At 46.0% G+C, this 17,969-nt stretch overlaps 1 protein-coding gene across 1 annotated transcript in view; it reads left to right on the top strand.

Annotated features, from left to right (window-relative positions):
- Window positions 1-17,969, top strand: part of LOC140462783 (piezo-type mechanosensitive ion channel component 2-like) — a 423,249-nt gene that overhangs the window by 292,402 nt on the left and 112,878 nt on the right. The window contains exon 47 of the mRNA XM_072556051.1: window positions 16,236-16,304. Coding sequence (XP_072412152.1) covers window positions 16,236-16,304 — 69 coding nt within the window. The remainder of the gene's footprint in view (window positions 1-16,235; window positions 16,305-17,969) is intronic.

Raw genomic sequence — 17,969 nt, forward strand, 5'->3', positions numbered from 1 at the left:
AAACTTGCGGGTAAAGTCGGTAGTTTGGAAGGCAAATACAATGTTGTCATTCATCCTGAGAAGACTAGAATGTAAAAGCAGGGATGTATTTCTGAGGCTTTATAAGGCTCTGGTCAGACCACATCTAGAGTATTGTGAGCAATTTTGGGCCCCATACCTCAGGAATGAGCGAGTCCAGACGAGGTTCGCGAGAATGATCCCAGGGGTGAAAGGCTTAATGTTTGTGGACTCTAGGTCTATACTCGATGGAGTTTAGAAGGATGAGGAGGAAGCTGACTGAAACTTACAGAATACTGAACAGCCTGGACATTGGAAGATGTTTCCATTGGCAAGAGGGAATAGGAACCTTAGAGTAAAGGGAAGACCTTTTAGAATGGAAATAAGGAGAAACTTCTTCAGCCATAGTGTGTGGAATCTATGGAATTCACTGCCATAGAAGTGGAGCCAGGCCATTGAGTATAATTAAAACAGAGATAGATAGGTTTGAGATTGGCAAGGGAAGAAGGTTATGGGGAGAAAGTGGAAAAATGGGATTGAAAAACCTATCAGCCATAATTGAATGATGGAGCAGACTTGATGGACCAAATGGCCTGGTTTCTGTTCCTATGCCTTATGGTCTTATGGTCAATGAGTTCCTCAGATTAACCACCCTCTGGCTGAAGAAATTCCTCCTCATCTCAGTTACAAAGAGTCGTCCCTTCACTCTGAGGCTGTCCCTCGGGTCGTTGTTTCCCTTCTGGTAGAATAGACAATAGGTACAGGAGTAGGCCATTCTGCCCTTCGAGCCTGCACCACCATTCATTATGATCATGGCTGATTATCCTCAATCAGTATCCTGTTCCTGCCTTATCTCCATCACCCTTGATTCCACTATCCATGAGAGCTCTATCAAACTCTTCCTTAAACGAATCCAGAGACTGGGCCTCCACTGCCTTCTGGGGCAGAGCATTCCACACACCCACCACTCTCTGGGTGAAGAAGTTTCTCCTCATCTCTGTCCTAAATGGCCTACCCCTTATTTTTAAGTTGTGTCCTCTGTTTCAGGACTCACCCATCATCTCCACATCCAATTGCAACATTTAAAAGGCATCTGGATGGGTATATGAATAGGAAGCGTTCAGAGGGATATGGGCCAAGTGCTGGCAGGTGGGACTAGATTGGGTTGGGATATCTGGTCAGCATGGACGGATTGGACCGAAGGGTCTGTTTCCTCTATGACTCTAAGATCCCCCCTCATCCTTCTAAACTCCATTGAGTACAGACCCAGTGTCCTCAACCACTGCTCTGAAGACAAGACCTTTAACCCCAGGATTGTTCTTGTAAACTTCCTCTGGAACTCCTCAGGGCCCAAAACTGCTCACAATATTCCTATTGCAGTCTGACCAGAGCCATATACAGCCCCAACAGTACATCCCTGCACTTGTATTCTGTCTCTCTTGAAATGAATGCTAACATTGCATTTGCCTTCCTAACTGTCAAGTGAACGTGCATTTTAATGGGAAGTGAATTCCTAAGTCACTTTGTGCTTTAGATTTTTTTAAGCCTTTCCCTGTTTAGTAAATAGTCTGTGTCTCTATTCTTCCTACAAAGCTCATATTTTCCTACACTGTATTCCATCTGCCAATTCTTTGCCCACTCTCCTAGCCTTTCCACATCTTTCTGCAGTGTACCCACTTTCTCAACACTACATTCCCCTCCACCTATCTTGGTGACATTTGTAAACTTACCAACAATGCTCTCAGTTCCTTTGTCCAGGTTATTAATGTATAATGTGAATGCGTTAATGTTAAACATGACTACAGGCCCCAACATGGACCCCTGTGAAACTCTCCGCAGCTGCTATCCTGAAAAAGACCCCATTCTCCCAACTCTCTGCCTCTGCCAGTCAGCCACTCCTCTATCCAGGCCAGAACCTTGCCCTAATGCCATGGGCTCTAATCCTGTGTAGCAGCTTTCTGTGCAGCACCTTGTCAAAGGCCTTCTGGAAATCCAAATACAGTCGGTTCTGATATAACACAATCGTTCCGATCTTGTGCGATCTCGTGTCGTAAGAAATTCCTGCAATAGCCGCACCATTTAAACCGATGGGGCCAGATACAAGTAAGGTAAGTCGCGTTCTACAAATAATGGTCTAAATTCTTCAACTGCATTAAAGCTAATTTGGGTTGAAGAAACACAACTAGAGGTCATGTCCGCCGGCTCTAACTTGTCTAAGTTGCTTGTTACCTCCTCAAACAATTCTAACATATTTGTCAGGCATAACCTCCCCTTGACAAAACCATTCTGACTCAGCCCTATCTTAACTCTGCACTTCCAAGTAATCTGTAATCTCATCCTTAATAACATCTTATCAATGACCGAGGTCAGGCTAACCTCCCTCTCTCCTTAAACAGGAGTGTTACGTGAGCCATTTTCCAGCCCTCCCTGACATCAGGGATTCCTGAAAGATCCTCTTCAATCTCCTCAGCTATCTCCTTCAGAACTCTGGATGGAGTCCATCTGATCCGGATTATTTAGGCACCTTCATACCTTTCAGCTTCCCCAGCACCCTCTCTTTAACGATAACCACGGCATTCACCTCTGCCCCCAACTCTCTTGAAGTTCTTGTATGCAGCTGTGAAAACTGATGTAAAGTACTTATTCAGTTCCTCCGCTATTTCTTTATTCAGCATTACTTCTTCTCCAGCCTCATTTTCCAGAGTCCAATGTCCACTTTTGTGTCTGTCTTATCTTGCAACTATCTAAAGAAAACTCTTTCAATATTCTTTTATGCTACTAGCTAGCTTACCCTCATATTTCATTGTCTAGCCCCTTATTACTTTGTGGTTGTGTTCTGTTAGCTTATAAAGGCTTCACACTCTAATCTTCACCATATTGTTTGCTTTTACTTCTGCTTTGATGCTGTCCCTAACTTCCCTTGTCAGCCATGGTTGCCTCATCCCCCCCCTTAATATACTTCTTTTTCCTCGGGATGAATTTCGGCTGTGCCTTCTGGATTACTCCCAGGAACTCCTGCCATTGTTTCTCCATTGTCTCCCCTGCTGGGCTCCCCTTCCATTCAACCCAGGCCAGTCCCTCCCTAACATTTTTGTAGTTAAGTCTGTAAGTCAGCTCACTGAGCTGGGAGGTTTGTTATCAGACCTTTCGTCACTATACTAGGTAACATCATCAGTGAGAGTCTCCGGTGAAGTGCTGGTGGTATGTCCTGCCTCTGTTTATAGGTCTTGGTTTCTTAAGATGGGTGATGTCATTTCTGGTTCTTTTTATCAAGAAAAGCTGGATAGGATCTAAGTCGATGTGTTTATTGATGGAGTTCTGGTTAAAATGCCATGCCTTTAAGAATTCTCGTGCATGTCTTTGTTTCGCCTGTCCTAGGACGTGTGTGTTGTCCCAGTCAAAGTGGTGTCCTTCTTTGTCTGTATGTATAGAAACTAGTGAGAGTGGTTCTTTGAGGTTAACTTGACTCAATTGTAATACTGTTAGACCTGATTCAAGTTTCTCCCACTCAACAAGCTGGGTGAATTCTATCATATTATAGTTAGTGCCCCCAGGGCTTTCTTTAGTTTAAGCTCCCTAATCAGGTCGGCCTCATTACACATCTCCACTTCCAGACTTTGCCTGTTCCCTAGCGGGCTGTACCACAAACTGTTCAAAAATAAACCAACTGGTAGACATTCCATGAACTCCATTGACATCCATTGCACACCGGATTTTCCCAGTCCATCTGCATATTGAAGTCCCCCATGATTGTTGAAATGGTGCCTTTCTTACACACCTTTTCTATCTCCTGATTTATTTTCTTCCTCAATTCCTGACTACTGCTAGGAGGCCTGTACACAACTCGCATCAGGGTTTTTGTTATTTGCGATTCCTCAACTCTACTGTCACAGATTCTACACTTTTCAAATCTATATCACTTCTTGCTATTGATTTAATTTCATTTTGTACTAACAAGGTAATCCTGCCACCCTCTGTCCATCTGCTAGTGATTTCCTTGGATATTTAGTTCCCAGCCCTGAGCCTTTTGCAGCCACGTCGATGTGATACCCAAACCATCGTACCTGCCAATTTCAGTCTTTACTACAACATCATTTATCTTGTTTCATGTGCTGTGTGAATTTAGGTATAACACACAAAGTGTTGCATTGACTACCCCCTTCTCATACTTATCGCCTTATCCACTGTGCCTGAATTTATATTCCTCACCCTTTCCATATTCTCTGTCCTATAACTTGTTCTAGGAACTTTAATGACCTCTGCTGAGTCCTCCACCCCTCCTTTTAAAGATGTTCATAATTTTCCATGCAACTGAATCCAGCTCCCCTGCTATTTAGTTTAATGCCCTATCCACCGATCCAGCTGTGTGATTTCACCAGGACTCTGGTCTCAGCATGATTCTGGAGCCAGAGTCTAGATTAGAGTGGTGCTGGAAAAGCACAGCAGTTCAGGCAACATCTGAGGAGCAGGAACATCAACGTTTCGGGCAAAGCCCCTTCATCAGGAATACAGGCAGGGTGCCTGCAGAGTGGAGAGATAAATGAGAGGGGGCGGGGTGGGGAGAAAGTAGCAAAGAATACATAGGTGAATGGGGGTGGGGATGGAGGTGATAGGTCAGAGAGGAGGGTGGGGGAAGGTAGCAAAGAGTACAATGGGTGATTGGGGGTGGGGATGAAGGTGATAGGTCAGAGAGGAGGGTGGGGGAAGGTAGCAAAGAGTACAATGGGTGATTGGGGGTGGGGATGAAGGTGATAGGTCAGAGAGGAGGGTGGAGTGGATAGGTGGAAAGGAAGATAGGCAGGTGGGACAAGTCATGGGGACAGTCCTCCTATTCCTGACCACTGTCTGAAATTTAATGGGTATGATTGCATCCTGAAATGTGCATTCAGGTCTCTCTCCCCTCCCTGAAGTGTCACAGTATTCGATTCTCAGACTCCAGCTCATCAACTCTGAGCTGGAGTTCCTCAAACAACCAACACTTGCTCTAGATGTGGTCACTCTGAATCACAATGGGGCGCACCACCTCCTACATCACGCAGTTACAACACATCACCTGTTTAATACTTAATTTGATTCTTAAAAACTTTGTCCTGGTCTTTTAGCTTGTAGCCTGTAAACATTTTCCCTATTTACCTTCAATATGAAAGTAACTTATAATAGATAGTCAAATTAATGGCTACTAACAACCAATTAACTTACAGTTTATCTGTGAGGTCACTCTATTGAGCTGGGCTTCAATTTATCTTGTTTTTTTTAAGAAAAACTTGCAAACTATGAGCCAAACACGTTTGCAAAAAAACCCCTTCTGCTCTGTACCGAATTCCCACACTGCCTCCATAGTTTCCAAACTAAATACTCACTTGGAATGTGTCTCACTCCAGATGTGATCTTTCCTTCCTGACCATGAGAAGTCAGCTGATGGTCGGCTTTCAACAGGCCCTTTCTTCAATCGAGCTGTGGATGAGCTGAGATGGCTTACACTAGTTAAGCTTCAACAGTAATGAACACTGTGAAAGCCCTATTCAGGTGATTGACTGATAACCATCTATCAGTCAGCAGAGTCATAGAATCATAGAATCCTTCTGGTGTGGAAACAGGCCCTTCGGCTCAACAGGTCCACACCGACCCTCTGAAGAGTATCCCACCCAAACCCATTCCCCATTCCCCTACATTTACCCCTGAACACTATGGGCAATTTAGCATGGCCAATTCACCAAACCTACATATCTTTGGATTGTGAGGAAACTGGAGCACCCAGAGGAAACTCATGCAGATGTGGAGAGAATGCGTAAACTCCACGCAGACTGAGGATGGAATCGAACCCACTGTGAGGCAGCAGTGCTAACCACTGAGCCACCGTGCCGCCCCCAGCTACCTTATTAACCTTTTCATGAGAATACTGAATTCTGACCATTTAAATGGAAAAAGAAAATCATGATTTACCAGTTCTGTTCCCAGGCCTCCTCCAAAGTCTCCAAACCGTATACTCCCATGGACTGTGTCCCTCTGCAGATGGAATCTCTCCTTCCTGACTGTGTAAAGCTTACTGTTGCAGTAGAAGATGGACCTGAATTCAGATAGCACCTTGTACAACCTGCATGTGCTTGCAGGAGAGTTGTGCAAAATGAAAGATCTCTGCAGTTTGTGTACATGGGAGAAGTTAAAACTTAGTTTTCTTTTATTTTCTACCCGCGAGGTTTCTCTGAACAATTCTACACAACAGTTTGTGTCTAATAATTGTTTCTAATTTCCCATTTTTCTTCAGCCCAATGGCATCATGATCCACAGTGACTGTTTTTACTCATTAAACAATTAGGAGGGCCCATTCTTCAACAGCCATTGAAAGGGAACTGCATTGGTTCAGATGATATTCATTGAAGTTTAGAAGAATGACAGGACCCTCATTGAAATCTATAAAATTCTAACAGAATTGGACAGGGGAAATGCAGGATGACCAGGGAGGCCAGAAATGAGGCTACCATTTAAGGACTGAGATGAGGAGAAATGTCTTCACTCAGAGAGTGGTGAATTATTGTAACTGGCTACCACAGAAAGCAGTTGAGGCCAATACATTGAATGTCTTCAAACGAGAAGTTATTCGGGTTAAAGGCATCAATAGGTATGGGGAGAAAGTGGGAACACGGTGCTAAGTTGGATGATCAGTCATGATTCTATTGAATGGCAGAGCAGACTCGAAGGGTGAAATGGCCTACTCCTGCTCTACATTTCTACGTTTCTATATTCTTCATGAGATTTCCCAGCCAGAAGGCCCATCTGTTCCAGCTTCTTTCTTCAGGGCTTCCCAAAGGAATTTGAAAAATAAAACATTTTGTCTGGTCTTTTTCATGCACAAGGATTTTAATTTGTGCATTAGGATATTTGGAGGAGTAAATGCTTTTTTCTTGTTGTTATGAGATTTGAATCAAGCAGTCCTTCAGCTTCCAAAATGTTGACCAGATGCAGAAAAGAAACAGGTTTTTGTGGGAGAGACTTCAGCAAAGTGTGGCATTAAAAAGCCACTTTGCTGATTGATCATTTAATGAGTGGTTGAAGCAGAGCCCATCAATAGTAAACACTCATTTAAAGTTGCCTGTTCAATGGTGTTTTGTTTTAATCTCAATATGCTAACGGGGCATGGAATCTTTTTGGGCTTTACTGTTGATTTCGGTGCAACCCAATTGGTAATTTCCCTGCTACCCAATTTCCCAGTTACTGCCTGTCTTCACCTGTTAACCCTTCGAGGTGTCAGCCTCTTCACACTCCTCAATCAGAGAAGGCCAGAGTTGGGAGGTTGTGCAGAGACCAGTTGAACTGGGGACACGAGGCTGGGAAGCATGGTGGCTGAAGAGAAGGAGGTATAGAACATAGAACATAGAACAATACAGCACAGAACAGGCCCTTCGGCCCATGATGTTGTGCCGAACATTTGTCCGAGCTTAAACATCTATCCATGTACCTATCCAATTGCCGCTTAAAGGTCACCAATGATTCTGACTCTGCCACTCCCACAGGCAACGCATTCCATGCCCCCACCACTCTCTGGGTAAAGAACCTACCCCTGATATCCCTCCTATACCTTCCACCCTTCGCCTTAAATTTATGTCCCCTTGTAACACTCTGTTATACCCGGGGAAAAAGTTTCTGACTGTCTACTCTATCTATTCCTCTGACCATCTTATAAACCTCTATTAAGTCACCCCTCATCCTTCGCCATTCCAATGAGAAAAGGCCGAGCACTCTCAACCAATCCACGTATGACCTATTCTCCATTCCAGGCAACATCCTGGTAAATATCCTCTGCACCCTCTCCAAAGCTTCCACATCTTTCCTAAAATGAGGTGACCAGAACTGCACACAGTACTCCAAATGTGGCCTTACCAAGGTCCTGTACAGCTGCAACATCACTTCACAACTCTTGAATTCAATCCCTCTGCTAATGAATGCTGATACACCAAAGGCCTTCTTACAAGCTCTATCCACCGGAGTGGCAACTTTCAAAGATCTATGAACATAGACCCCAAGATCCCTCTGCTCCTCCATTTTACTAAGAACCCTACCGTTAACACTGTATTCTGCATTCTTATTTGTCCTTCCAAAATGGACAACCTCACACTTGACAGGATTGAACTCCATCTGCCACTCCTCAGCCCAGCTCTGCATCATATATAAGTCTCTTTGCAGCCGACAACAGCCCTCCTCACTATCCACAACTCCACCAATCTTTGTATCGTCTGCAAATTTACTGACCCACCCTTTGACTCCCACTTCCAAGTCATTAATAAAAATTACAAACAGCAGAGGACCCAGAACTGATCCCTGCGGAACTCCACTTGTAACTGGGCTCCAGGCTGAATATTTACCATCTACCACCACTCTCTGACTTCGACCAGTTAGCCAGTTTTCTATCCAATTGGCCAAATTTCCCTCTATCCCATGCCTCCTGACTTTCCGCATAAGCCTGCCATGGGGAACCTTATCAAATGCCTTACTAAAATCCATGTACACCACATCCACTGCTCTGCCCTCATCCACATGCTTGGTCACCTCCTCAAAGAATTCAATAAGACTTGTAAGGCAAGACCTACCCCTCACAAATCCGTGCTGGCTGTCCCTAATCAAGCAGTGTCTTTCCAGATATTCATAAGTCCTATCCCTCAGTACCTTTCCATTACTTTGCCTACCACCGAAGTAAGACTAACTGGCCTGTAATTCCCGGGGTTATCCCTATTCCCTTTTTTGAACAGGGGCACAACATTCGCCACTCTCCAGTCCCCTGGTACCACCCCCGTTGACAGTGAAGACGAAAAGATCATTGCCAACGGCTCTGCAATTTCCTCTCTTGCTTCCCACATAATCCTAGGATATATCCCGTCAGGCCCGGGGGACTTGTCTATCCTCAAGTTGTTCAAAATGTCCAACACATCTTCCTTCCTAACAAGTATCTCTTCTAGCTTACCAGTCCGTTTCACACTCTCCTCTTCAACAGTACGGTCCCTCTCGTTTGTAAATACTGAAGAAAAGTACTCATTCAAGACCTCTCCTATCTCTTCCGACTCAATACACAGTCTCCCACTACTGTCCTTGATCGGACCTACCCTCATTCTCATCATTCTCATGTTTCTCACATACGCATAAAATGCCTTGGCATTATCCTTGATCCTACCCACCAAAGGTTTTTCATGCCCTCTCTTAGCTCTCCTAATCCCTTTCTTCAGCTCCCTCCTGGCTATCCTGTATCCCTCCAACGCTCTGTCTGAACCCTGTTTCCTCAACCTTATGTAAGCCTCCTTCTTCCTCTTTACAAGACATTCAACCTCCCTCGTCAACCAAGGTTCCCTCACATGACCATCTCTTTCCTGCCTGACAGGTACATACATATCAAGGACCCGTCGTATCTGTTCCTTGAAAAAGTTCCACATTTCCACGACATCCTTCTCTGACAGCCTATGCTCCCAACTTATGCTCCTCAGATCCTGTCTCACAGCATCGTATTTACCCTTCCCCCAACTGTAAAACCTACCCTGTTGCACGCACCTATCTCTCTCCATAACCAAGGTGAAAGTCACAGAATTGTGGTCACCATCACCAAAATGTTCACCCACTAACAAGCCTATCACTTGTCCCGGTTCGTTACCGAGTACCAAATCCAATATGGCCTCCCCTCTGGTCGGACAATGTACATACTGAGTTAGAAAAGCTTCCTGGAAACACTGCACAAACACCACCCCATTCAATCTACTTGATCTAAAGAGCTTCCAATCAATATTTGGGAAGTTGAAGTCGCCCATGACTACTACCCTGTGGCTTCTGCACCTTTCCAAAATCTGTTTCCCAATCTGTTTCTCCACATCTCTGCTGCTATTGGGGGGCCTATAGTAAACACCCAACAAGGTGACTGCACCTTTCCTATTTCTGACTTCAGCCCATACTACCTCCAAAGGCAGATCCCCCTCGAACTGCCTTTCTGCAGCCATTATACCATTTCTAACTAACAACGCCACCCCCCCCCTCCTTTTTTACCACCCTCCCTAATCTTACTGAAACATCTGTAACCAGGAACTTTCAACAACCATTCCTGTCCCTCATCTATCCACGTTTCCGTGATGGCCACAACATCGTAGTCCCAGGTACCAATCCATGCCTTAAGTTTACCCACCTTATTTCTGATACTCCTTGCGTTGAAGTATACGCACTTGAACCCATCTCTGTGTCTGTAAGTAGTCCCTGTCAGTGCTACCTTCTCCACAGCCTCCCTACAGTCTTGGGCATCCTGACACACAGCTAACCTACTTGCAGGACTACAAGTCCGGATCCCATCCCCCTGCCAAATTAGTTTAAACCCCCCCGAAGAGTGCTAGCAAACCTACCTCCCGGGATATTGGTGCCCTTCTGGTTCAGGTGCAACCCGTCCTGCTTGTACAGGTCCCACCTTCCCCAGAATGCAGTCCAATTGTCCAAATACCTGAAGCCCTCCCTCCTACACCATCCTTGCAGCCACGTGTTCAACTGCACTCTCTCCCTATTCTTTGCCTCACTGTCACGTGACACCGGCAACAACCCAGAGATGACGACTCTGTCCGTCCTAGCTTTTAGCTTCCAGCCTAACTCCCTGAGCTCCTGAATGACCTCCCCACCCCTCTTTCTACCTATGTCGTTGGTGCCAATGTGCACCACGACTTCTGGCTGCACACCCTCCCCCTTAAGGATTCTGAAGACACGGTCCGAGACATCTCGGACCCTGGCACCCGGGAGACAACAAACTATCGAGAGTCTCGCCAATGTCCACAGAACTGCCTGTCCGTCCCTCTAACTATAGAGTCTCCTATAACTAGCGCTCTCCTCCTCTCCCCCTTTCCCTTCTGAGCCTCAGAGCCAGACCTCGTGCCAGAGACCCGGTCACTGCAGCTTACACCTGCTAGGCCTTCCCCCCCCCCCCAAACAGTATCCAAAGCAGTATACTTATTGTTGAGGGGAACAACCACAGGGGATCCCTGCACTGCCTGCTTCCTCCCCTTCCCACCTCTAACTGTTACCCAGCTACCTCTGTTCTCTGGCATAACTATGTCCCCGTAGCTTCTATCTATCACCCTCTCAGCCTCTAGAATAATCCTCAGTTCATCCAACTCCAGCTCCAGTTCCCTAACGCAGTCTGTGAGGAGCTGGAGCTGACTGCATTTCCTGCAGATGAAGTCGGCAGGAGCATCGGTGGTCACCCCTACCTCAAACATCCTGCAGGAGGAACATTCCACCGCCTACGCTGCCATAACTCTACACTTAGTCTCCAAAACAAGAACACTGAGTAGCTTACCTGTGGACTTTAAAGTTAGGTTAGAGGAGGAGGATAGGAGGGAGGCCCTACTTTGTAGGGCCTGGGGTCTAGAACACACCCACTCAAATATCAATCACTTCCCTTCCCGACCAGCTCTGCGCTCCAACTTCACTTCCGCTCTCTGCTGTGAAAAGGAGCAACTTACAGTTTTCTTTCACATTTCACAACTTATTTTCAAAATCACTTCACATTTAACATTATGTATTCGACAATGTAAAATATTTCAACATGAAGGGCATAATGTTTGAAATTTTTTTCTGATAAGGGGGGTCTTACAGAACTTACATAGAACAGTGCAACACAGTACAGGCCCTTCAGCCCTCAAAATTGTGCTGACCTTTTATCCTACTCAAAGATCAAACTAACCTACATACCCTTCATTTTACTGTCATCCATGTGCCAATCCGAGAGTCGCTTAAATGTCCTTAATGTATCTGACTCTACTACCACTACTGGTAGTGCATTCCACAAAACCACCACTGTCTGTGTAAAGAACCTACCTCTCAAATCTCCTGATGAAGGGCTTGTGTCTGAAATGTCGTCTCTCCTGCTCCTTGGATGCTACCTGACCAGCTGTGCTTTATCAGTGCCACACTTTTCGACTCTGACCTCCAGCATTTGCAATCTTCACTCTCTCCTCTGACATCTCCCTGCAACCTTCCTCTAATCACCTTAAAATTATGCTCCGTCACGATAGCCTTTTCCTCCCTGGAAAAAAGTCTCTGACTATCCACTCTAGCTATGCCTCAACATCGTGTATACCTCTATCAAGTCACTTCTCATCCTTCGCTCCAATTAGAGAAACCATATCTCCCTCAACCTTTCTGCATAAGACACACCCTCCAGTCCAGGCAGCACCATGGTTGACTTCCTCTGCACCCTCTCTAAAGCTTCCACATCCTTCCTATAATGAGGCGACCAGAACTGAACACAAAATTCCAAGTGTGGTCTAAACAGAACTCTATAGAGCTGCAGCAAAACCTCACAGCTCCCAGACACAATCCCCCTGCTAATGAAAGCCAGCACACCATATGCTTTCTTAACAACCCTATCATCTTGGGTGGCATCTTTGAGAGATCTTTGCATGTGGACCCCAAGATCCCTCTGTTCCTCCACATTGCCAAGAATCCTGCCTTTAACCCTGTAATCTGCATTCAAATTTGACCTTCCAAAATGAATCACTTCACACTTTTCCAGGTTGAACTCCATCTGCCACTTCTCAGCCTAGCTCTGCATCCTGTCAATGTCCCGTTACAACCTACAACAGCTCTCCCCACACTGTCCACATCTCCACCAACTTTTGTGTCATCAGCAAACTTACTAACCCATCTTTTCACCTCCTTATCCAAGTCATTTATAAAAATCACAAAAAGCAGAGATCCCATAACCGATCCCTGCGGAACACCACAGGTCATCAAGCTCCAGGCTGAATACTCTCCATCTACCACCACCCTCTGTCATCTATGGGCCAGCCAATTCTGTTTGCAGATAGCCAAATTTCCCTGTATCCCATGCCTCCTTACTCTCTGAATGAGCCTACCATGGGGAACCTTATCAAAAGCTTTGCTAAAATCCATATTCATCACATCCATTGCTCCATCTTCATCGATGTATTTTGTCACATCCTCAAAGAATTCACAAAGGCTTGTGAGACATGCCGTGCCCCTCACAAAGCCATGCTGACTCTCTCTAATCAGACTATGCTTTTTCAAATAATCATAAATCCTCTCTCTCAGAATCCTCTTCAATAATTTGCCCACCACAGAGGTAAGACTGACTGGTTTGTAATTCTCAGGGTTATCCCTATTCCCTTCCTTGGACAAAAGAATAACATTTGCCACCCTCCACTCATCTGGTACTACTCCAGTGGAGAGTGGGGATGCAAAGACCATTGCCAAAGGGGACTTATTTGTTCTCACATTTTTCAAAGTTTCCAGCACATTCTCCTTCTTAACATCAACCTGTTGGAGCATATCAGCCTGTTTCACACTGTCCTCACAAACGACATGGTCCCACTCAGTAGTGAATACAGAAGCAAAGCATTCATTAAGGACCTCCCCTACCTCCTCCAACTCCAGGCACAAGTTCCCTCCATTATCCCTGATCTGTCCTGCCCTCACTCTGGCCATCCTCTTATTCCTCACAGTTTTCATTAATCCTACCTGCCAAGGCTTTTTCATGTCCTCTTCTAGCTCTCCTAAGTCCATTCTTCATTTCCTTCCTGGCTACCTTGTAACCCTCTCGAGCCCTGTATGATCCTTGCTTTCTAAACCTTAAGGAAGTTTCCTTCTTCCTCTTGACTAGGTGTCATCCAAGGTTCCTTCACCCCATCACCTCAGTGGGACAAACGTATTCAGCACTCAAAGCAAGTGTTCCCTAAACAACCTCCACGTTTCTGTCATGCACTTCCCTGAGAATATCTCTTCCCAATTTATACTCCACAGTTCCTGCCCAATAGCATTGTAATTCCCCTCACCCAATTAAATACTTTCCCATACTGTCTGCTGCCATCCCTCTGCATGAATATAGTAAAGGTCAGGGAGTTGTGATCACTGTCACCGAAATGTTCTCCCATGGAGAGATCTGACACCTGACCTGGTTCGTTGCCTAATACCAAATCCAATATGGCCTCCCCTCTCGTCGGCCTAGCTACATATTGAGTCAGGAATCCTTCCTGGACGCACGTGACAAAATCTGCTCCATTCCAACTATTTGTACTAACTATGTTCCAGTCAGTATTAGGGAAGTTAAAGTCACCCATGACAATAACCCTGTTACTTTCTAAAAAAGTTCCAAAACTGACCTTTCCAAAGTCTACCCCCCAATCTGCTCCTCTGTGTCTCTGTTGCTAGTAGGGGGTCTGTAGAAAACCCCTAATAAAGTGACTGCTCCTTTCCTGTTTCTGACTTCCACCCATACTGACTCAGTAGACAAATCCTCCTCAACAAACTCCCTTTCTTCAGCTGTGATACTATCCCTGATTAACAATGCCACTCCTCCACCTCTTTTATCTCCCTCCCCAAACCTTTTGAAACATCTCAACTCGAACATCCAACAACCATCCCACCCTGTGATATCCAAATCTCCATAATGGCCACAACATCATAGCTCCAAGTACTGATCCATGCTCTAAGTCCATCACCTTTATTCCTGATACTTCTTGCTTTAATATAGACACACTCCAACCCATCACACTGACTGCAAATTTTCCCTATCAACTGTCTATCCTTCCTCACAGACTCTTTGCACACTGTATCTGCCTGTTCACCAACTACCCCACCCTCTGATCTGTAACTCCTATTAGCACTGCTGTCTCAAAGCGCCAGAGACCCAGGTTCAATTCTCGCCTCAGGCGAATGACTGTGTGGAGTTTGCACATTCTCCCTGTGTCTGCGTGAGTTTCCTCCGGGTGCTCTGGTTTCCTCCCACAGTCCAAAAATGTGCAGGTTAGGTGAATTGGCCGTGCTAAATTGCCCGTAATGTTAGGTGAAAGGGTAAATGTAGGGGAATGGGTCTGGGTGGGTTGCACTTTGGCGAGTCGGTGTGGACTTGTTGGGCCAAAGGGCCTGTTTCCACACTGTAAGCAATCTAATCTAATCTAATCTCCCGGCCAAACTAGTTTAAATCCTCCCGAAGAGCTCTAGCAAACCTCCCATCCAGGATATTGGTATCCCTCCTGTTCAGGTCCCACCTTCCCCAGAAGGTATCCCAATGGTCCACATATCTGAAGCCCTCCCTCCTACACCAGCTCTGCAGCCACATGTTCAACGCACTGGCTCTCTGTTCCTTGCCTCACTAGCCCATGGTGCTGGTCGCAATCCTAACATTACTAGTCTGCTTGTCCTGCCTGTTAGCTTCCAACCTAACTTCCTATATTCACTTTTCAAGTCCTTGTTTTACCATTAGCTCAAATGTGAGCTATGGGACCAGCCTGTCATTTCTTTCTTTGTGTTTACTGACTTTCATGGCAATCTTTGCAAGGACAAGGGTTTGAATGTCTAACTGACCTCATTACATGACTTCCTCACTAAAAACAAGCTGAGATTCAAGCATCATTTTAAATTTATTCAATGAATGTGGGTAATGCTTATCTTTAATTGTTCTTGAGAAGATGGTGGAGAGCTGCCTTCCTGAACCGCTGTAGTCCACCTGCTGTAGGTTGACCCACAATGCCATTAGGGAGGGAACTCCCAGATTTTGACTCACTAACACTGAAGGAACTATTTCCAAGGTACGATGGCGAGTGGCTTACAGGGGAACGTGCAGGAGATGTGGTGTTCCTGTGTATCAGCTGCCCTTATAAAAGCAAAGCACTGCAAATGGTGGGAATATCGATAAGAACAGAAAATGTTGGAGACACACTCTGCAGGTCTGGCAGCATCTTTGGAGAGAGAAGCAGAGTTAATATTTTGAGTCTGATATGACTCTAATCCAAAAATGTGCATGTTAGGTGGATTGGCCATACTAAATTACCCATAACGTTCAGGGATGTATAGGTTAGGTGCATTAGCCATTGGAAATGCAGGGTTAAAGGAATAGGGTAGGGGGATGAGTCTGGACGGGATCCTCTTCGGAGGGTTGGTATGGACTTGTTGGACTGAAAGGCCCGTTTCCACACTGTATGGATTCTGTGAACTCGATTCTATGATACATCTTCAGAACGCGAATTCTCTCTCTCCACAGATGCTGTCAGACCTGCTGAGTTTCTGCAGCATTCCAGGTATGCATCTGCTGCCCTTGTCCCTCCAGAGGGTCATGGGGTGAGGCAGCTCAACATTACAAGCAAACTCCAGATACCAGACTAACGCTATGGAAGATGAGTTCATGTCAGTGGTACAATTTTGCAGACTCTGAGCAGACAGCATTTACTCACAGCATGTTTCTGTTTCTGAAATTTAATTTTCCACAGCTGATGGCAAAGACAGAGCAGAAGGTGACATGGAGAAGTGGTGGAAGCCCTGGGTAACTCATTCCTCAAGTAAGTTACAAGGAGAGAAAGCCAATCTTTTAATCTCACTAACTAGATACTAAACTTCAACATCAGAAATATATCTCACAGCATGTGCACCCTAATGTGCGACAAAGATCCCACACATGTATAACCTCCAGTGATCATCCAATAGACATGCATGACCTGTAGTATTCACCAGAGGCATGTGAAGGGGGAAGATAGTGGCAGGTTTCAATAACTCTGTACTATCAATCACCTCATGCTCTGGAGATAAGTGTTCAAATCCCAACATGGTAGATAATGAAACATGAATTCATTAAAAATCTCAAGACGAGAATAAAAAAGCAAACCTATTGGTGACCATGTAACCACAGTCAATTGTCATAAAAACCATCTTGTTCACTAAAGTCCTTTAGGGAAGGACCCTTCAGGAACAGATCGGTACTGGAGGTGTAGCTGAGGGCATCAGTGTAGTGTATTGGAGGTGTGGATGAGGGGGTCAGTGTAGCGTACTGGAGGTGTAGCTGAGGGCATCAGTGTAGTGTATTGGAGGTGTGGATGAGGGGGTCAGTGTAGCATACTGGAGGTGTGGATGAGTGGGTCAGTGTAGCGTACTGGAGGTGTCGACGAGTGAGTCAGTGTAGCGTACTGGAGGTGTGGATGAGTGGGTCAGTGTAGCGTACTGGAGGTGTGGATGAGTGGGTCAGTGTAGCGTACTGGAGGTGTCGACGAGTGAGTCAGTGTAGCGTACTGGAGGTGTGGATGAGGGGGTCAGTGTAGCGTACTGGAGGTGTAGATGAGTGAGTCAGTGTAGCGTACTGGAGGTGTGGATGAGTGAGTCAGTGTAGCGTACTGGAGGTGTAGATGAGGGGGTCAGTGTAGCGTACTGGAGGTGTGGATGAGTGGGTCAGTGTAGCGTACTGGAGGTGTGGATGAGTGGGTCAGTGTAGCGTACTGGAGGTGTGGAAGAGTGGGTCAGTGTAGTGTACTGGAGGTGTGGAAGAGTGGGTCAGTGTAGCGTACTGGAGGTGTAGAGGGGTGGGTCAGTGTAGCGTACTGGAGGTGTGGATGAGTGGGTCAGTGTAGCGTACTGGAGGTGTAGAGGGGTGGGTCAGTGTAGCGTACTGGAGGTGTGGATGAGTGGGTCAGTGTAGCGTACTGGAGGTGTAGAGGGGTGGGTCAGTGTAGCGTACTGGAGGTGTAGATGAGGGGGTCAGTGTAGCGTACTGGAGGTGTGGATGAGTGGGTCAGTGTAGCGTACTGGAGGTGTGGATGAGTGGGTCAGTGTAGCGTACTTGAGGTGTGGAAGAGTGGGTCAGTGTAGAGTACTGGAGGTGTGGAAGAGTGGGTCAGTGTAGCGTACTGGAGGTGTAGAGGGGTGGGTCAGTGTAGCGTACTGGAGGTGTGGATGAGTGGGTCAGTGTAGCGTACTGGAGGTGTAGAGGGGTGGGTCAGTGTAGCGTACTGGAGGTGTGGATGAGTGGGTCAGTGTAGCGTACTGGAGGTGTGGATGAGTGGGTCAGTGTAGCGTACTGGAGGTGTGGATGAGTGGGTCAGTGTAGCGTACTGGAGGTGTGGAAGAGTGGGTCAGTGTAGCGTACTGGAGGTGTGGAAGAGTGGGTCAGTGTAGCGTACTGGAGGTGTGGATGAGTGGGTCAGTGTAGCGTACTGGAGGTGTAGAGGGGTGGGTCA

This window comes from Chiloscyllium punctatum, chromosome 37 (genome assembly GCF_047496795.1).
Source record: "Chiloscyllium punctatum isolate Juve2018m chromosome 37, sChiPun1.3, whole genome shotgun sequence".
Lineage (NCBI taxonomy): Eukaryota > Metazoa > Chordata > Chondrichthyes > Orectolobiformes > Hemiscylliidae > Chiloscyllium > Chiloscyllium punctatum.